Below are 22,081 nucleotides of genomic sequence, written 5' to 3' on the forward strand. Positions count from 1 at the left end.
TCAATTCATATTTCTACGTGTTTTTTTTTTTTGAGTTTCAGTCATTTGGGTCTTTCTAGGAATTCGTCCATTTCATCTAGGCTATGTAATTTATTGGCATGCAGTTGTTCATAGTAGCCCCTTTTTTATTTCTGGAAGTTCAATATAATGTCTCTTCTTTCATTTCTAATTTTAGCAATTTGTGTATTCTTTATTTTTTTTTCTTGGTTAATACCACAGTGGTTTGTCAGTTTTGTTGATCTTGTCAAAGAACTAACTTCTGGTTTTACTGATTTTCTCTATTGTTTTTCTAGCCTGTTTTATTTCTGCTATAATCCTTATTATTTTCTTCCTTTTGCTTGCTTTGAGTTTGCTTTTCTTTTTCTAGGTTCTTTTTTTTTTTTTTTTTTTTTGTGGTACACGGGCCTCTCACTGTTGTGGCCTCTCCCGTTGCGGAGCACAGGCTCCAGATGCGTAGGCTCAGCGGCCATGGCTCAAGGGCCCAGCCGCTCCGCGGCATGTGGGACCTTCCCGGACCAGGGCACGAACCCATGTCCCTTGCATCGGCAGGCGGACTCTCAACCACTGCGCCACCAGGGAAGCCCCTTTTTCTAGGTTCTTAAGATGGATGCTTAGGTTATTGATATGAGATATTTCTCTTTTTTTAAATATAAGTTTATACAGCTACAGATTGCCCTCTAAGCACCACCTTAGCTGCATACCATACATTTTGTTTATCATGTTATATGTTCATTTTCATTCATCTCAAAATATTCTTTAATTTCCTTTGTAATTTCCTCTTTGACCCATTGGTTATTTAGAAATATGTTGTTGAATTTCCCCATATATGTGAATTTTCCAAATTTCCTTCTTTTATTCATTTAATTTTATTTCATTGTTGCTGGAGAACATACTTTATATAATTTCAGTCCTTTCAAATTTATTGAGAGTTGTTTTATGGTTTAACATGTGGTATATCCTAGAGCATGCTTCATGTGCACTTGAGAAAAATGTGTATTCTATTATTGTTTGGAGGAGTGTTCTAAAGATGTCTGTTAGGTCCAGTTGCTTTATAGTGTTGTTCAAGTCATCAGTTGTTTCTTCATTGATCATCTAACTGTTCCACCTATTATTGAAAGAGGGATATTAAGTCTTTGACTGTTAGTGTTGAATTGTTATTTCTCCCTTCAATTCTGTCAGTTATTGCTGTATTGTTTTTGCTTCATTGGGGTTGTGTTGTTAGATGCAAATGCATTCATAAATGTTATCTTCTTAATGGGTTGATCCTTTTTTCAGTATATAATGTCCTTCTTTATCTCACAGATTTTTGTCTTAATATCTACTTTGTCTCATGTTAGTGTAGCCACTCCAGCTCTTTTCAGATTACTGTTTACATCATATATCTTTTTCCATCCTTTTATTTTCAACCCATTTGTGTCTTTGGATCTAAAGTGTGTCTCTTATAAACAGCATACAGTTGGGTCTTTAAAAAAATTTATTCTGCCTGTCTCTGCTTCTTAGTTGGAGTGTTTAATCCATTAATATTTAACATAATTACCCATAAGGTAGGATTTACATCTGCTACTTTACTATTTTTTTGTATGTTTTATGTGATATTTGTTCCTCTGTTTCTCCAGTACTGCCTTCCTTTGTGTTAAGTAGATATTTCTGGTGCACCATTTTAATTCCCTTAACCTTTCTTTTACTATATATTTTTGATTTATACATAACAGAGTTACAAACAAAAACTACATATTTATATGTCTTCTACATGTACCTATGTTGCTACATTTTCTGGTACCCTTTATTTCTTTATGTGGATTCCAGTTATTATCTAATCCCCTTTTATTTCAGCCTGAAGAGCTCCCTTTAGCATTTCTTACAGGGCATTTTTTTTTAACCTCACAGTCTAGACCCCACCAAAGGGTGGACACTGGTAAATTATCCCACACAATTTAAATTGGGATTAAAGAGAATTGACATCTTAGCAATATTGTATCTTCCTAATACAGGGACACAGTAAGTCTCACCATTTTATTTAGGCTTTTGATTTATCTTGTCAGCATACTGTAATTTTCAGCATGTCAAATATTGGACATATTTTTTTCTTAGATTTGTACCTAAGAATTTCATGGGTTTTGGTACTGTTATAAATGGAACTTTTAAGAAATATCAGTTTCCAATTGTTTGTTGCTAATATATAGAAATACAATTGATTTGACCTTGTATCCTTCAACCTTACTAAACTCACTTATTCTAGGATTTCTTTTGTAGATTCTTTGGGATTTCCTATGTAGACTATCATGTCTGTTGTAAGTAGAGACAGTTTTATTTCTCCCTTTCCAATTTCTATGCTTTTTATTACTTTTTCTTACCTTGTTGCACCAGCTAAGGCCTCCCGTATGATACTGAATAGGAATGGCAAAAGCAGATATCCTTGCCTTTTTCCCAGTCTTAGGGGAAAACATTCAGTCTTCCACCAATACTGATACTAGTTGTAGGTTTTTACAGACATAATTTATCACATAGAGATGGTTCCCTTTCATTTCTAGGTTACTGGGTTTTTATCATAAATTAATTTGAATTTTGTGAAATGCTTTTTCTGTGTGTGTCTATTGAGATGGTCATATGGTTTTTCTTGTATAGCCTATTGATGTGGTGAATTATAGTAATTAATTTTGAATGTTGAACAAGCCTTGTATTACTGGAATAAACTACACTTAGTCCTGATTTGTTATCCTTTTATATATTGCTGGATTCATTTTGCTAATATTTTTTGGAGTATTTTTGCATCTATATTTATATGCTTGAGTTAATATATAAATAAGTACCAAGTACCAGAAGGACTTTCACTTCTAGTAAATGTGCACTATGCAATTTGTAATAACTCTCCGGCTAAAGACAACTAAAAAGCAGTGAAACATATTCATAAGATGCCATTTATTTTACAGTTAAAAATGTCATTTTAAAAACAATATAATATTTTTGGATCTGGCATAGAATTCTTTTCTCTTTTTTCGTCTAAAGGTAGACATAAATGCATTAACCTGCAACCTGCAGACTCTAGAGGAAAAGAATAAGCAACTGGCAGATCAAATTGCTTCCCTAGAACTTGAGCAAGCAACTTCTGATTACCATTGGGGGTATTAAAAGTCAGTCTAAAGTAGCAATTAATGACTGTGAGTTTTAAAAAACAATCAGAAATCAGGAGATGGGTTTCCTTCTTTTTTTTTTTTTTTGATAATTATCACAAGTCTGAATAATGCAGGCTAAATATGTCAGAGAGCCCTATGGTATTCAGACAATAGAGGATTTAGGAAAACAAGAGTTTAAGACAGCCTTTAAATGTCTGCCTACACAGAGGATCTATAATGCTGAAAAGCACCAATATTTCTAACTTTTTAAAATATTTTCTTTTCCATAAATTGTGAGGAACAAACTTGTATTTTTTTTCTCTTTCTGACAGTTCCATCCATTAGGAAATCAATAGTAAGTTGGATTCCTAAAAGCTATTTGACAAGGTCAATCCATTACAAATAAATGGTAGGATTCTTAAAACATCTCCAGGTGAAGGAGATTTAAAGAGATGATTGTTATGTTAAACAGCTAATAAGTTTCCCATGTGCTTCTGAATACTTGAGAAAGAATTAGCCATTGCTTCTATAACATGCAAATCATCTTTCAAAATTCCAAAGAAGGCGCTGATGTGAAGTCTGCCTTAATTGGAACTAAATTCTTTCAAACTCTGTCATAAGCTGCTCATTACTTCAACTATAAAAAATTACAGAGACTAAATCTAAATCCTGGGACTTCCCTGGTGGTGCAGTGGTTAAGAATCTGCCTGCCAATGCAGGAGACACGGGTTCGAGCCCTGGTCCAGGAAGATCCCACATGCCACAGAGCAACTAAGCCCGTGAGCCACAACTACTGAGCCTGCGTTCTAGAGCCCGCGAGCCACAACTGCTGAGCCCTCTTGCCACAACTACGGAAGCCCACATGCCTAGAGCCTGTGCTCTGCAACAAAGAGAAGCCACCGCAGTGAGAAGCTCATGCACCCCGATGAAGAGTAGACCCCGCTCACTGCAACTAGAGAAAGCCCGTGTGTAGCAACGAAGACCCCATACAGCCAAAAATAAATAAATAAAAATTAAAAATATATGTATAAATACTCTTAAATTTTTGTGGCTTTAGAGCCAGACTATCTATGTTTCAATTTTGGCTGTGACCTTGGGTGTGATCCTTAACCTCTCGGAGCCTGAGTTTCTTAATCTGTCAAAATGGGGATAATCATACTACTATTAGGAGGTTGTTGAGGTTAAGTAAGTTAATACATGTAAAGCACATAGAGCATTGCTAACGTTTATTGAATTCCTAGTATCTCAACTGTCTGTCTCAGAAGAAAGCTTATAAGTTCCTATCAGAGCAGCAAGGTGCATTAGCTCTAATTCCTGGTACTGTCTCAAACCATGCCTCCCTCCACCAAGATTAAAGATTCATCCATGTCCTTTCCTGTTGGCCAGGCCTCAGCTGGGCTTATCCACCCACCTGGTTTGGGTCTTTCTGGAAGACCATATCTCAGTCTGCATGATTCTTTCATGTCTCTACTGCCAGTGAGCAGGACTGTGGCCTTATCCTATTAGTGACTTTGACGGGTCTTGCAAGTGATTTGCTCAATGTTGATTCTTGCCTGTCCACAGCACCTCTTGATTAAGGTCTCCCAGTGATATCCCATACCTCAATTCCAGCTTATATGTCTATGCATAGAACCTTCTCTGACCAAGCCTGCCTGGAAGTGCTTCACTTGGCTGTATGAGTCTTGAGAGGTTAAGAACTTTTTTTTTTTCTTTTTTCAATCCGAGCAACGTTATTAAACCTATTGCCATTCAATGCCGGCAGTATATTTTTGTTCTTTGAGAATTAACACTTGAAATTCTCAATAAAAACTACCCTCCAGTATAACCTCTTACTGATTTTTAGAGATATACATATGAGTGTGTTGTGTATGCCACACCACAGATTTAAATTCAGACCTGGTTACAATACTTGGCTCCATTTACTGTGTGACCTGGGCAAGTTCTTAACCTCTATGGCCTTCAGCGCCAAGGGGATCTCCCCTAACTGTGGGGTTCTACTGTGCATACCCATATCAAAATAGTTACTGCATTTCTAACTACTAAGTTAGAAATTGACCTGCTTATGTATCTGCCTTCACTCTCTTCTAATGCAAGAAGAGTAGTTACTCATCTGTATACTCTCTTGCCTACCATAGCGCCTAATACATAATAGGTGTTTAAGAAATGTTGATTCGGTAGAGCACAAAGAGGGTCATGTCTGTCTTACCAGGCTGTGAGGATTAAATGTCATACTGTGAGTAAAGTGCCCCTCACAGGGCCAGCATATACAGTATACTTGTATAAATATCATTTCTTCTTTTTCTCACACTTCCTAATTTTAGGTTTATGTTTGCCATTTCAGACTTCAATGACTGTGTAATTTTTAAAATTTTTTATTGAAATATAGTTGATTTACAATGTTGTGTTAATGTTTGCTGTACAGCAAAGTGATTCGGTTATACTTTTATATTTTTAAATATTCTTTTCCACTGTGGTGTATCACAGGATATTGAATATAGTTCCCTGTGCTATACAGTAGGACCTTGTTGTTTATATATTCTATATATAATAGTTTGCATCTGCTAACCCCAAACTCCCACTCCCTCCCTCCCCCATTCTCCCCTCCCCCTTGGCAACCACAAGTCTGTTTGCTATGAATGATGGTGTAGTTTAAGTCCGTTACCACAGGCAGTCATGCAGGGAAATGCAATGAGAAAAGATCCAAATGTGAAAAAGTTATTATTCCTGGATTCAAGTTAAATGACTATTTGCCCCACTTCTCATTTGTATTTTAAACACACATTTTCAAATGATAGCACCAGACAGAAGTAGAATTAGTTGCATACACAACTAGGATTATAATGACTTGAAATTAAACAATGTATTAAATGTAGTATTTCTCAAAACTAGGGTGGCATTCAGTCAGTGTATACTTGTGAGGGTGACAGAGTTGGTTCCATTTGCGGGGGCCTATGTCATACTGGTTGTTAAACATTTTGAATAAAATTCCTACTTAACAATCTACTTATAAAACAGCTTTACCAAGATGCTACTATCTCTTGGTTTTATGTATCCTTCTAACAGCTTCTGCTAACTTTTAGAGCTTACCCAGATGTTTAAAATTATTTTAGAAATCACTTTGTGGCTTACTGTTGATCCTTATCAACCTACCTTTCATATCTTAAGATAATTCTTTCTGTGTTAGCTTCCTGCTTTTCCAAGGAGTGATGTTTTTGTGCTTGAGTTAAAATGTATATTCTAACCATTAGCATTTTTCTTTGTATGCTGTTTCTCAGGTGATACTCCAGTTTCTGTTTTGCTCTGTATATTAATAATCCTTATAGTATATTGCCAAGATTATTTAAGCAAAGGTTACATTGAGTTCTGCATTCCACAACTCAGAATCTGAGATATTCACTCATTTAAGTGGTCTCCCTCTAATTTCTGGTGTTCCATCAATTTTCTTAAGTACAGGGCCTATTTAAATAATCTGAAAACAGTAATTTAAGTTACTGCCTTACCATCTACTTTCCTTTAGCAACTGGAACAATTTATTTTTGTTTGTCATAAATTTAAATAAGTGACTTTGTGTCAAACAGTATCACATTTTGATTTTTCTTAGTTTTCATTTATCAGTGCATTAGTGTTTTCTTTGGTGGCAAAAATGGGAAATTATTTTAAAAGTGTATTTGAAAGAGTAATAGAATTCTTTATGCCTTTGCCTAAAAGAGGGAATTTTATTGAGGAAAAAAGTGCCATTATTTGAAAAAATTTTGGACACATTTTATAAGAGACCCAGACTATCCAAGTTATTTAAAAAAATAAAAAGCCTTCCACATTCCAAGAAGGCAAGCAAAGTTATTTTTGAGTGTTTTTATTTGTAATAGCTAGCATATTTTTGGTTAAATCTGGCTCTTGACTTTTTGTAAGCTATACCTACATTTTGCAACACATTGGGCACTTTGATTTATAGGACTTGGAACTGAATTTTAAGTTTCAAATAATTCAGCTTTTATGGTTATGGTGTAGCTTTGTTTTTGTAGCATTATTGGCCATCCTTGTGATATATTTTCCGCTGAAGGCTTGATCAAAACATAATCCCAAATGTTGCATTCATGGGATGATTTTACATCATAGTTTCCAAAATGAAAAATATTGTGGTAAAGGAGGACTGTATGTCTTCCACAGACAGAAAATTGATGACTAATGTTATGATAATATATTATTACTAGCCTCCTATTTATTGATAGCAGTCTACATTTTCCTTAGGTTATTTTGAAACCAATACTTTATTGGTCTGAATGCTTTAAAAAAATATTTTCCTTTGCTTTAGTGGGAGCAACACACAACGATTAAAAGTGAATGGGCCTAGCGTCTGTCATACAGAGTGAAGTAAGTCAGGAAGAGAAAGACAAATACCATATGCTAACACATATATATGGAATCTAAAAAAAAAAAAAAAATGGTACTGAGGAACCTAGTTGCAAGACAGGAATAAAGATGTAGACATAGAGGGACTTCCCTGGTGGCTCAGTGGTTGAGAATCTGCCTGCCAATGCGGGGAACACAGGTTCGAGCTCTGGTCTGGGAAGATCCCACATGCCGCGGAGCAGCTGGGCCCTGTTCTGGAGCCTGCAAGCCACAACTACTGAGGCCGTGTGCCACAGCTGCTGAGGCCTGCGTGCCTGGAGCCTGTGCTCTGCAACGGGAGTGACCACCACAATGAGAGGCCCGCGCACCGCAAGGAAGAGTGGCCCCCACTCAGCGCAACTAGAGAAAGCCCGCGCGCAGCAGTGAAGAGCCAGCACAGCCTAAATAAATAAATAAATAAATTAGTTCCTTTAAAGAAAAATGCAGACATAGAGAATGGACTTGAGGACACAGGGTGGGAGAGGGAAGCTGGGGCAAAGTGAGAGTAGCATCGACGTATATACACTACCAAATGTAAAATAGCTAGTGGGAAAACAGCAGCATAGCACAGGGAGATCAGCTCGGTGGTTTGCGATGACCTAGAGGGGTGGAATAGGGAGGGTGGGAGGGAGGCTCAAGAGGGTGGGGATATGGGGACATATGTATGCATATGGCTGATTCAGTTTGTTGTACTAACACAGAAACGAACACAGTATTGTGAAGCAATTATACCCCAATAAAGATCTATTTAAAAAACTTTTTGAAAAAGTGAAACTTTAAAAAACCGGAAGTATGAATATGTATAAGTAGGTATGAAATAAATATTGATCTGATAGGACAAATGCCTAGATAGCCATAATAGTTAATTACCCACTGATCTAATATTGGGTATAAATTTTAAAATGAATGTGCATAATTTTACAGTGGGACTGATCACTACTTATAATTTTTCCATAGGTTTTTATCAAGTCTAGAATGTCTAAAATGGCTTAATTCTTCTAGCCAAGACAACTACCAAGGAGAAAACAATGCTCCAGATTAATGTGACCTCTTAACAGAATATATGCTATCATGAAAATATTTTGAACAGAGGAAGAAATGAGTTACATGTTATACAGTAATCTAGTTTGGAATGTGTTTTTACTTTTATTTGGAAAATATTCACAATATTTAAAATGAAATAAAGTGCACTACAAAGAGATGAGTAAAGAATAGCTGTAACAATGTTGGAGATAGTGAGGAATGTCTCTTGTGTAAATTAATATCCCAATATACATGGTTTCATCTTTACAGACTAGCCCAAAGTTGAATATAAAACAAACATCTAAATTCTTTGGCTTTAAATGCTGAAAAGGCCCTTTTGTTCTGTTATTCACAAATTAAGCAAATGTAAAGCAGAAATAGTGATTATGTCAACTTAGGATATTTACCAACATTATTAAGACTTTGAACTTAAAATTTACTGGAAATGACCCATAGTGCAGCTGGTTGGCCTACGTGATTAAGAATTCGTGTTCTTAGTCACATCTGCTTGTGTGTGTATTATTCCTACAATGGACTTATGAAGATGATTTTGACATATGGCAAATATCAGTATTTCCTGTTATTAAGATGTAACACTGAAATTGATTATGGAAAGTGAAAACTTCTATATTCAGTCACTAATAGTGTTCCTGAAGTACCAGTAAGGTTCAAAATTTAATCAAGAGAAAACTTGATTTCTATAGTTACTTCCTCTGACAAAGTCTGAGGAAAAAAAAATAACTCATTATTAAAGGCTGTTTGAATGTTTAAATACGTAATTTCATGAAATATAGAGACTTCAGTAATGTTTGTCCTAGATAACATTGTGTTGAGTACTTGATCAAACAATGTTGGAGTTTCCGACAAACATTTCTTTTGTTTTTTTCTTTTTTTTACTGCCTTTTACTATGGTAACTGAGGTGTCTGCTATTGACCAAATGGTTGTGATCATTTGTCGCTCCCATTGTCTTAAATAAGTACAATCATCCCTCAGTAACTGTGGGGGATTGGTTCCAGGACCCTCCAGATACCAAAATCTGTGGATGCAAGTCCCTTATATAAAATGGTGTGATATTTGCATATAATCTATGCACATCCTTCCATATACTTTAAATCATCTCTGGATTACTTATAATACCTAACACAATGTAATGCTATTTAAATAGTTGTCAGTTGTCCATGTGTGGCAAATTCAAGTTTTGCTTTTTGGAACTTACTGGAAATTTATTTTTCCTGAATATTTTTGATCCACAGTTGGTTTAACCAGTGGATGTGGAACCTGTGGATACAGAGGGCCGACCGCATATAATCCACAAATTGCATATCTGCAACCACTGATAAAACCACCCCACATCTGGTTTAGGTTGCAACTACAAGGGAATACTTGACATAGCAAAAAGAGAATTAGGAAACAAAGAACAACTGTGAGTCCTAAGGCACTCGTATTTTCATTAGCAGTCTCTCTACATGTTTCATATTACACTATGATCAGCTGTCTAAAGACAGACTAAGAGGTAGCAATAGCGAATAAATATGAATCCTGGATTCATTACTTTAGAAATAGTAAGGGTATAAATACTTGTTTAAGAAAGAAAATGATTATTCATTCTATGCCTAGAGGTACTGATACCTGTGTTTGCTTTATCAGCTTGCCCAACAGCAGGTGGAAAATGTCTTGGGAAAAATTACTGAGAGTAAAAATAAACTGGCCTATGAAAAGGGAAGACTACAGGTATGAGATTTCATTTTTTGATTTTTGTTTTCTAATTTTTTAATGCCAGTTGTCAAGCTAAATTTTGCTGGATTTTGAGAGGACTTAGCTCTGTCATTTACTAATTCTATAACTTTGGACAAGTTTTTAAGCCTCCCTAAGTTTGGTCCCTCATTCAAATCCAGGTGACTTCTATCTACACATCTATAATATAATACTGAAACCTAAAATTGTGAAGCCAAGGCTCATTCTGTGACAGTATAAAACTTTATTATAATTATTATATGCATGGTCATTTGCTGCCAATGTAGAAAGCCTATGTTCTCTCTCTCTTTATTGAAGTATAGATGATTTACAGTATTACATTAGTTTCAGGTGTACAACAGAGTGACTCAATACTTTATAGATCATATTCCATTTAAAGTTATTATAAAATATTGGCTATATTCCCTGTACTGAACAATCAGTCCTTGTAGCTTATTTATTTTATACATAGTAGTTTGTACCTCTTAATCCCCTACCCCTGTTTTGCCCCTCCCACCTTCCTTCCCCCAACTGATAACCAGTAGTTTATTCTCTATTTCTGTGGGTCTGTCTGTGTTTTGTTATTTTCATTGCTTTGTTTTATTCTTTAGATTCCACATATAAGTGTTAACATATAATATTTGTCTTTCTTTGTCTGACTTATTTCACTAAGTACAATACCTTTCAGGTCCATCCATGTTGTTGCAAATGGCAAGATTTCATTCCTTTTTATGGCTGAATAATATTCTCTCTCTCTCTTTCTCTCTCTGTCTCTCTCTATATATATCTGTGTGTGTGTATATATATACATACACATATGTATATATATATAGAGAGAGAGAATATATATGTATATTCTCACATCTTCTTTATCCAGTCATCTGTTGATAGACTCTTAGGTTGATTCCATATCTTGGCTATTGTAAATAATGCTGCTATGAACGTTGGTTTTTTTCCCCCCCTAAAATAATGGGTTTATTGAGATATAATTCACGTTTAAAGTGTACAATTTAGTGGTTTATAGTACATTCACAAAGTTGTGGAATCATTACCACTATCTAATGCCAGAACATTTTCATCATGACAAAAAGAAACCCTGTACCCACTAGCAGTCATTCCCCATTCTTGCCTTCCCCTAGCATCTGCCAACCACTAATTTACTCTCTGTCTCTGTCTGTAGATTTTCCTATTCAGGACGATGTTCAACTTTTTGAAGGGTAAAAAAGAATTCTTTTTTTTTTTTAACCACCCCCCCCAGCTGCTTTCCCCCCTTGGTGTCCATATGTTTGTTCTCTACATCTCTGTCTCTATTCCTGCCCTGCAAACTGGTTCATCTGTACCTTGTTTTTTTTTTTTTTTTGAGGGCTTTCTCTAGTTATGGCAAGCAGGGACTACTCTTCATCGCAGTGCGCGGGCCTCTCACTATCGTGGCCTCTCTTGTTGTGGGGCACAGGCTCCAGACACACAGGCTCAGTAGTTGTGGCTCACAGACCTAGTTGCTCCACAGCACACGGGATCTTCCCAGATCAGGGCTCGAACCCATGTCCCCTGCATTAGCAGGGAGACTCTCAACCACTGCGCCACCAGGGAAGCCCATCTCTACCATTTTTCTAGGTTCCACATATATGTGTTAATATACGGTATTTGCTTTTCTCTTTCTGACTTACTTCACTCTGTATGATAGTCTCCAAGTCCATCCACGTCTCTACAAATGACCCAATTTCGTTCCTTTTTATGGCTGAGTAATATTCCATTGTATATATGTGCCACATCTTTATCCATTCGTCTGTCGATGGGCATTTAGGTTGCTTCCATGACCTGGCTATTGTAAATAGTGCTGCAGTGAATATTGGGGTGCATGTGTCTTTTTGAATTATGGTTTTCTCTGGGTATATGCCCAGTAGTGGGATTGCTGGATCACCTGGTAATTCTATTTTTAGTTTTTTAAGGAACCGCCGTACTGTTCTCCACAGTGGCTGTATCAATTTACATTCCCACCAACAGTGCAAGAGGGTTCCCTTTTACCACACCCTCTCCAGCATTTGTTGTTTGTAGATTTTATGATGATGCCCATTCTAACTGGTGTGAGGTGATACCTCATTGTAGTTTTGATTTGTTATTTCTCTAATAATTAGTGATGTTGAGCAGCTTTTCATGTGCTTCTTGGCCATCTATATGTCTTCTTTGTAGAAATGTCTATTTAGGTCTTCTGCCCATTTTTGGATTTGGTTGTTTGTTTTTTTAATATTGAGCTGCATGAGCTATTTATATATTTTGGAGATTAGTCCTTTGTTGATTTGTTCTCCCATTTTGAGGGTTGTCTTCTTTATGGTTTCCTTTGCAGTGCAAAAGCTTTTAAGTTTCATTAGGTCCCATTTGTTTATTTTTGTTTTTATTTCCATTTCTCTAGGAGGTGGGTCAAAAAAGATCTTGCTGTGATTTATGTCAAAGAGTGTTCTGCCTAGGTTTTCCTCTAAGAGTTTTATAGTGTCCGGTCTTACATTTAGGTCTCGAATCCGTTTTGAGTTTATTTTTGTGTATGGTGTTAGGGAGTGTTCTAAGTTCATTCTTTTACATATAGCTGTCCAGTTTTACCAGCAACACTTATTGAAGAGACTGTCTTTTCTCCATTGTATATCTTTGCCTCCTTTGTGATAGATTAGTTGAGCATAGGTGCATGGGTTTATCTCTGGGCTTTCTATCTTGTTCCATTGATCTATGTTTCTGTTTTTGTGCCAGTACCATATTGTCTTGATTACCATAGCTTTGTAGTATAGTCTGAAGTCAGGGAGTCTGATTCCTCCAGCTCCGTTTTTTTCCCTCAAGACTGCTTTGGCTATTCGGGGTCTTTTGTGTCTCCATACAAATTTTAAGATTTTTTGTTCTAGTTCTGTAAAAAATGCCATTGGTAATTTGATAGGGATTGCATTGAATCTGTAGGTTGCTTTGGGTAGTATAGTCATTTTCACAATATTGATTCTTCCAATCCAAGAACATGGTATATCTCTCCATCTGTTGGTATCATCTTTCATTTCTTTCATCAGTGTCTTAATAGTTTTCTGCATACAGGTCTTTTGTCTCCCTAGGTAGGTTTATTCCTAGGTATTTTATTCTTTTTGTTGCAGTGGTAAACGGGAGTGTTTCCTTAATTTCTCTTTCAGATTTTTCATCATTAGTATATAGGAATGCAAGAGATTTCTGTGCATTAATTTTGTATCCTGCAACTTCACTGAATTCATTGATTAGCTCTAGTAGTTTTCTGGTGGCATCTTTAGGATTCTCTATATATAGTATCATGTCATCTGCAAATAATGACAGCTTTACTTCTTCTTTTCCAATTTGTATTCCTTTTATTTCTTTTTCTTCTCTGATTGCTGTGGCTAGGACTTCCAAAACTACATTGAATAATAATGGTGAGGGTGGATATCCTTGTTCCTGATCTTAGAGGAAATGCTTTCAGTTTTTCACCATTGAGAATGATGTTTGCTGTGGGTTTGTCATATATGGCTTTTATTTTGTTGAGGTAGGTTCCCTCTCTGCCCACTTTCTGAAGAGTTTTTATCATAAATAGGTGTTGAATTTTGTGAGAAGCTTTTTCTGCATCTATTGAGATGATCATATGGTTTTTATTCTTCAAACTTTTACTATGGTGTATCACGTTGATTGATTTGCATATATTGAAGAATCCTTGGCATCCCTGGGATCAATCCCACTTGATCATGGTGTATGATCCTTTTAATGTGCTGCTGGATTCTGTTAGTATTTAGTTGAGGATTTTTGCATCTATATTCATCAGTGATATTGGTCTGTAATTTTCTTTTTTCGTAGTGTCTTTGTCTGGTTTTGATATCAGGGTGATGGTGGCCTCACAGAATGAGTTTGGGAGTGTTCCTTCCTCTGCAATTTTTGGAAGAGTTTGAGAAGGATGGGCATTAGCTCTTCTCTACATGTTTGATAGAATTCACCTGTTAAGCCATCTGGTCCTGGACTTTTGTTTGTTGGAAGATTTTTAATCACAGTTTCAATTTCACTACTTGTGATTTGTCTGTTCATATTTTCTATTTCTTCCTGGTTTGGACTTGGAAGGTTATACCTTTCGAAGAATGTGTCTATTTCTTCCAGGTTGTCCATTTTATTGGCATAGAGTTGCTTGTAGTAGTCTCTTAGGATACTTTGTATTTCTGCGGTGTCTGTTGTAGCTTCTCCTTTTTCATTTCTAATCTTATTGATTTGAGTCCTCTCCCTCCTTTTCTTGATGAGTCTCACTAATGGTTTATCAATTTTGTTTATCTTCTCAAAGAACCAGCTTTTAGTTTTATTGATCTTTGCTGTTGTTTTCTTTGTTTCTATTTCATTTATTTCTGCTCTGGATCTTCATGATTTCTTTCCTTCTGCTAACTTTGGGTTTTGTTTGTTGTTCTTTCTGTAGTTCCTTTAGGTGTAAGTTTACATTGTTTATTTGAGATATTTCTTGTTTCTTGAGGTAGGATTGTATTACTATAAACTTCCCTCTTACAACTGCTTTTGCTGCATCCCATAGGTTTTGGATCGTTGTGTTTTCATTGTCATTTTCTCTAGGTATTTTTTGATTTCCTCTTTGATTTCTTCAGTGATCTCTCTTGGCTATTTCATAATGTATTGTTTAGCCTCCATGTGTTTGTGTTTTTTATGTATTTTTCCCTGTAATTGATGTGTAACCTCATAGCGTTTTGCTCAGAAAAGATGCTTGATATGATTTCAATTTTCTTAAATTTACTGAAGCTTGATTTGTGAACCAAGATGTGATCTATCCTGAAGAATGTTCCATGCGCATTTGAGAAGAAAGTGTAATCTGCTGTTTTTGGATCGAATGTCCTATAAATATCAATTAAATCTATCTGGTCTATTGTGTCATTTAATGCTTGTGTTTCCTTATTAATTTTCTGTTTGGATGATCTGTCCATTGGTGTAAGTGAGGTGTTAAAGTCCCCCACTATTATTGAACATTGGGGTTTTTGAATTAGTATTTTCATTTTCTCCAGATACATACTTGGGAGAAATTGCTGGATTATATGGTAGTTCTGTTTTTAGTTTTTGAGCAGCCTCCATACTGTTTTCCACATGGCTGCAACAATTTACATTCCCACCAACATTGCACTAGGGTTCTCTTTTCTCCACATCCTTGCCAACGTTTGTTATTTGTGGTCTTTTTGATGATAGCCATTCTGACAGGTGTGAGTCGATATCTCATTGTGGTTTTGATTTGCATTTCCCTGATGATAAGCAATGTTGAGCATCTTTTCATGTGCATGTTGGCCCTCTGTACATCTTCTTTGAAGAAATGTGTATTCAGGTTTTCTGACCATTTTTTTAATTGGGGTGTTTGGGTTTTTTGATATTGAGTTGTATGAGCTGTTTTTATAGTGTGGATATTAAACCCTTATCAGTCATTACATTTGCAAACATTTTCTTCCACTCAGTAGGTTGTCTTTTCATTTTGCCAATGGTTTTCTTTGCTGTGCAAAAGCTTTTAAGCTTAATTAGGTCCCATTTGTTTTATTTTTGCTTTTGTTTCCTTTGCCTTAGGAGACAGAACCAAAGAAAGATTGCTACAATGTATGTCAAAGAGTGTTCTGTGTTTTCTTCTAGGAGTTTTGTGGTTTCAGGTCTTACATTCAAGTCTTTAATCCATTTCAAGTTAATTTTTGTAAATGGTATAAGTTAGTGGTCCATTTTCTTTCTTTGGCAACTGCCTGTCCAATTTCCCCAACACAGTTTATTGAAGAGACTACCTTTTTCCCATTGTATATTCTTGGTTCCTTTGTTGTAAAATAATTGACCATATATGTGTGGTTTTCTTTCTGGACTCTGTTTTTTTTCCATTGATCTATGTGTCTCTTTTTATTCCAGTACCATACTATTTTGATTACTGTAGCTTTGTAATATAGTCAGAAGTCAGGGAGAATATGTTAATTCCAACTTTGTTCATTTTTCTCAGGATTGCTTTGGGTATTCAGGATCTGTTGTGGTTCAATATAAATTTTATGATTATTCTAGTTCTGTGAAAAATGTCATGGGTATTTTGATAGGGATTGCATTAAATCTGTAGATTGCTTTGTGTAGTATGGACATTTTACCAAAATTTCTGTGAACGTGGGATATTTTTCCATTTCCTTATATCATCTTTAATTTCCTTCACCAGTGTTTTATAGTTTTGGAGAGTATAGGTCTTTCACCTTCTTGGTTAAGATCATTCCTAGGAATTTTATTCTTTTGGTGTGATTTTAAACAGGATTGTTTTGCTTTCTCTTTTTGATTGTTCATCATAAGAGTATAGAAAAGCAACAGATTTCTGTATATTAATCTTGTATCCTACAACTTTACCAAATTAATTTATTCTAATAGTTCTTTGGTGGAGATTTTAGGGTTTTATATATAAGTATAATGTCATCTGCAAATAGTAACAGATTTACCTTTTCCCTTCCAGTTTGATGCCTTTTGTTTCTTTTTCTTGTCTGATTCCTGTGTCTAGGACTTCCAATACTGTGTTAAATATAAATGGGAAGAGTAGGCATCCTTGTCTTGTTCCTGATTTTAGAGGAAAAGCTTTCAGCTTTCCAACATTGAGTATGATGTTAGCTGTGGGTTTGTCATAAATGGCCTTTATTTATGTTGAGATATGTTTCATCTATACCAACTTTGATGAAAGTTGGTATCATGAATGGTTGTTGAATTTTGTCAAATGCTTTTTCTACATCTGTTGAGATGATCATGTGATTTTTATCCTTTCTTTTGTTAATGTGGTGTTTCACATTTATCAATTTGTAGGTATTAAACCATCCTTGCATCCCTGGAATAAATCCCGCTTGATCACGGTATATAATCCTTTTTATAATTGTTGAATTCAGTTTTCTAATATTTTGTTGAGGATTTTTGCAACTATATTCATCAGAGATGTTGGCCTGTAATTTTCTCTTTTTTTGTGGTGTCTTTGTCTGATTTTGGTATCAGGGTAATCGTGGGCTCATAGAATGAATTTGGGAGTGTTCCCTCCTCTTCAGTTTTTTGGAGTAGTTTGAGAAGGATAGGTATCAGCTCTTCTTTATATGTTTGTTATTGATAGAATTTCCCTGTGAAGCTGTCAGGTCCTGGACTTTTGTTTGCTGGGAGTTTTTTGATTACTAATTCAGTTCCACTACTAGTGATCAGTCTATTCAGATTATCTCTTTCTTCCTCATTCAGTCTTGGAAGATTGTATGTTTCTAGAAATTTATCCATTTCTTCTAGGTTGTCCAGTTTGTTGGCATATAGCTGTTCATAGTATTCTCTTCTGATGTTTTTTTGTACCTCTGTGATATCAGTTGCAATTTCTCCTCTTTCAGTTATTATTTTGTTCATTTGTGTCCTCTGTCATTTTTTCTTAAAGAGCCTGGCTAAAGGCTTATTGATTTTATTTATCTTTTCCAAAAACCAGCTCTTAGTTTCATTGATCTTTTCTATTGGTGTTTTTTTTTTTAGTCTCCTTTTCATTTATTTCCTCTCTGATCTTTATTATTTCCTTCCTTTAGCTGACTTTGGGCTTTATTCTTTTTCTAATTCCTTTAGATGGCGTGTTAGGTTGTTCATTTGAAATTTTTCTTTTTTCTTGAGGTAGTCCTGTGTCGCCATAAACTTCCCTCTTAGGACTGTTTTTGCTGCATCTTGTAGATTTTGGCAAGTTGTGTTTTTATTTTCATTTGTTTCAAGGTATTTTCTGATTTCCTCTTTGATTTCTTTACCTACCCATAGGTTTTAATATCATGTTGTGTAGTCTCCACGTTTGTGGTTTTCCCATTTTTCTTCCTGTAGTTGATTTCTAGTTACATACCATTGTGTTCAGGAAAAATGCTTGATATAATTTCTGTTCTCTTAAATTTGTTGAGACTTGTTTTATGGCCTAGCATGTGGTCTATCCTGGAGAACATTCCATATGCATTTAAACTTTATTTATTTATTTTTTCAATTTTTGGCTGCATTGGGTCTTCATTGCTGTGTGCAGGCTTTCTCTGGTTGTGGCACATGGGGGCTTTTCTTCACTGCGGTGCGCAGGCTTCTCATTGCAGTGGCTTCTCTTGTTGTGGAGCACGGGCTCTAGGTGCACGGCCTTCAGTAGTTGTGGCACGCGAGCTCCAGAGCACAAGCTCAGCAGTTGTGGCGCATGAGCTTAGTTGCTCCGTAGCATGTGGGATCTTCCCAGGCCAGGGCTCGAACCTGTGTCCCCTGCATTGGCAGGTGGACTCCCAACCACTGTGCCACCAGGGAAACCCCCATATGCATTTAAAAAGAATGTGTATTCTTCTGTTTTGGGATGTAAAGTCCAGTAGATATCTATTAAGTCCAACTGGTCTAATGTGCCATTTAAGACCACTGTTTCCTTATTGATTTTCTGTCCATTGATGCAAGTGGAGTGTTAAAGTCCTGTACTATTATTGTATTGTTGTCATTTTCTCCCTTTATGTCTGTTAATATTTGCTCTATATGTTTAGATGCTCCTGATTAGGTTCACCTATATTATGTACATATATGTTAATGAAAGTTAATCCTATTGTTGTACAGATCCCTTTATTATTATATAATGCTGTTTGTTGTCTTTTGTTATAGACTTTATTTTAAAGTCTACTTTGTCTGATACGAGTATTGCTACCCCAGCATTTTTTTCCTCTTCCATTTACATGAACTGTCTTTTTCCATCCCCTCACTTTCAGGCTGTGTGTATGTCTCTGAGATGAGTCTCTTGCAGGCAGCATATAGATGGGTCTTCATTTTTATCCAGTCAGCCACCCTATGTCTTTTGACTGGAGCATTTAATCCATTGATATTTAAAGTGATTATTGATAAGTGTGTACTTATTGCCATTTTGTCACTAGTTTTCTGGTTGTTTTTATAGTTCTTCTCTGTTATCTTCTTTTACTTCCTTCCCTTGTGGTTTGATGATTTTCTTTAGTGGTGTGCTTGTATTCTTTTCCTAGTTTCTGTGTATCTATTGTAGGTTTTTTACTTGTGGTTACTGTGGAGTTCATATATATTGACCTAGAGCTTATTTTAAACCAATAGTCATTTAAGTTCAGATACATTTATACACTTTTAAAAAGCTACATTTTTTATTCCCCTCCCCCACATTTTGTGTTTTCAATGTCATATTTTACATATTCATGTCTATCCCTTAACTGTTTATTGTAGTTATAGTTGATTTTATAATTTTTGTCTCTTAATCTTGTACTAGCTTATTTAAGTAGTTGATCCACAACCTTTACCTTATATTTGCCTTTACTAGTGGGATTTTCCTTTCCTATAAATTCTTCTTGTTGTAGCCTTTTCCACTTAGAGAAGACCCTTTAACACTTGTAACATCAGTTAGATGAACTCTCTTAATTTTTGCTTCTCTGAGAAGTCCTTCATCTCTCTTTCAATTCTGAATAATAATTTTGCTGGGTAGAGTATTCTGGCTTGTAGGTTTTTCCCTTTCAATACTTTAAATATATCATGCCACTCCCTTCTGACCTGCCAAGTTTCTATGGAAAAAATCAGCTGATAGCCTTACGGAGGTTCCGTTGTATGTTACTCTTTATTTTTTTTTCTTGCTGCCTCTAAAATTCTCTCGTTAACTTTTGCCATTTTAATTATGATATGTCTTGGTGTGGGTCTTTTTAGGTTCATCTTATTTGGAACTCTTTGTACTTCCTATACTTAGAAATCTGTTTCTTCATCCTCAGGAATAAATTTTTTCAGCCATAATTTCATCAAATACATTTTTAACCTTCTTCTCTTGCTTTTCTCCTTCTAGGACCCCTAAAATGGGAATGTTGTCCCAGAGGTTCCTTCAACTATCCTCATTTTTTAAAATTTGTTTTAAAATTTGTTTTTGCTCTTCTGAATTGGTGATTTCCAATATTGTATCTTCCTGATTACTTATGCATTCTTCTGTATCTCCTAGTCTGTTATTAATTCCTTTTAGTGTACTTTTCATTTCAGTTATTATGATCTTCAACTCCAACTGGTTCTTTTTTATATTTTCTAGTCCCTTGTAAAAAATCTTACTCTGTTCATCTATTCTTTTCCCAAGTTCAGTTAGCATTCTTATTACTAATGCTTTGACCTCTGTATCTGGTAAATTATTTATCTCTATTTCATTAGTTGTTTTTTCAGGAGTGTTTTTTGTTCTTTTGTTTGAAATAAATTCTTTTATCTTCTCATTTTGTTTAACTTTCTGTATCTCTAGGTAAAAGTTACTTATCCCAAACTTAAAGGGGTGTCCTTGTGTGGGAGTGTCCCTGTGCACTCTCCTCTGCACTCAGTGGCTTTGCTGGGAGAGCTGAATCTGAAGTGAGCACAGGTTACATCTTCCCCCAGGGTGTGCTGGCAGTTACCACCTTGGTGGGAGGTAGGGAGGGTCTCCTCCTACCCTCCAAAGACGGAGGGGCTAGAGCCAGAGCCAGGTGTGAGCTGGCACTTCTCCTATGCTCAATGGCTATAGCCACCCTATCAGGTGTAGGACCAGGTATCAAGGTGCTGGAGCAGAAGCCCTAAGGGTCAGGTCCAGGCTGGTTTTGTTCCCTCTTAAGTGTGCACTCCCTCTCCCCTCCAGCAGTGGCAGCCTTCACCCTAGTGAGCAGCTGCATCGGAGCAAAAGGGTCCAGAGTAGGTGCCTGGTGTGGGCTGGGGTGTGCACTGGGATGGTCCCAGCACATCAGTAGGAGTTCCAAGTAACTCCTGCCCCACCACTTCTGCACACACTGGTAATGATTGCCCCCACCCTATTCAGATGCAGGGCCCAGTCTGAACCACTCCATCTCCCCCAAGTGCTTATCCTCCTTGACAGTGGCAGCCTTTACCTAGTGGGGAGCTGCTCCAGAGCAAGAGGGGCTGGAGCTGGCATCCGCGCAGACTAGGGCAGCTGTTGGGGTGGTCTTGGGACACCGGCCAGAGCCCCAGGCCATTTTTAATTTGTTTCCTCTACCTTGTTCCTGGGAGTAAGCAAGCGTGTGTGCGCTCTTCAGGAGCAGAGTCTCAGTTTCTTACAGCTCTCTGGTATGTCCCACTGATTTTCAAACCAGCTAGTGGGATTCATCTTTCCATTGTTGGTCCCCAGGACTGGGGTTCCTAATATGTGGTTCAAGCCCCAAAATCCCCAGGGAGGATCTCTGAACCTGTGACATCCCCTCCTCTTCTGTATCCCTACTAGGGACATAGGTCCCGACCTGATCACTTCTCCCTTCCTAGCAAACTCTGTGGATCTTTCTTTGCAGCCTTGGTTGTAGACATCTTTCTGCCAGTCTCCAGTTGGTTTTCACTGAGAGCTGCTGCACATATAGATGTATTTTTGATTTGTTTGTAGGGGTAGGTGAGCTCAGCATCATCCTACTCCACCATCTTGGTTCCCTCCATCGCATATGTTCTCCTTTTTGCAGAATTTTTATAACATTCCTAAAAAGAAATAACCTGGAAATTGAGATGCAAGGCAATAGAATTGACTTGTGCATGAGATGATATTGTTCTTTCACTCCATGTGAGTTTTGTCCCTAAAGTGTCCTCAGAGCAGGAAGCTTGCCACTAATAAGGCTAGACCTGCCTTAAACCAACTTCAGTAGAAACACTGACGTCTAAATTAGTGGTTCTCAGCCTTAGCTACACAGTAGGCTCCCCTGGGGAATTTAAAAAACTCTTCATGCTAGGAAGTATATGATATCTGCCATTTACTTTGAAATGAATCATTGAAAAAAGTAAATAGTTTGATAGATCAATAGAGAAAATGATGGATGAATATATGATAAGTAAGTATAAAAATGTTAATGGTTGAATTTGA

At 36.5% G+C, this 22,081-nt stretch overlaps 1 protein-coding gene across 1 annotated transcript in view; it reads left to right on the forward strand.

The window, feature by feature from the left end:
• Positions 1 to 22,081, forward strand: part of CCDC150 (coiled-coil domain containing 150) — a 92,171-nt gene that overhangs the window by 40,323 nt on the left and 29,767 nt on the right. Inside the window, 3 exon segments of the mRNA XM_079923670.1 lie at positions 3,007 to 3,117; positions 3,120 to 3,122; positions 10,174 to 10,257. Of these exon segments, the coding sequence (XP_079779796.1) occupies positions 3,007 to 3,117; positions 3,120 to 3,122; positions 10,174 to 10,257 (198 nt within the window).

Source organism: Stenella coeruleoalba (assembly GCF_951394435.1).
Source record: "Stenella coeruleoalba genome assembly, chromosome: 6".
Taxonomy (NCBI): domain Eukaryota; kingdom Metazoa; phylum Chordata; class Mammalia; order Artiodactyla; family Delphinidae; genus Stenella; species Stenella coeruleoalba.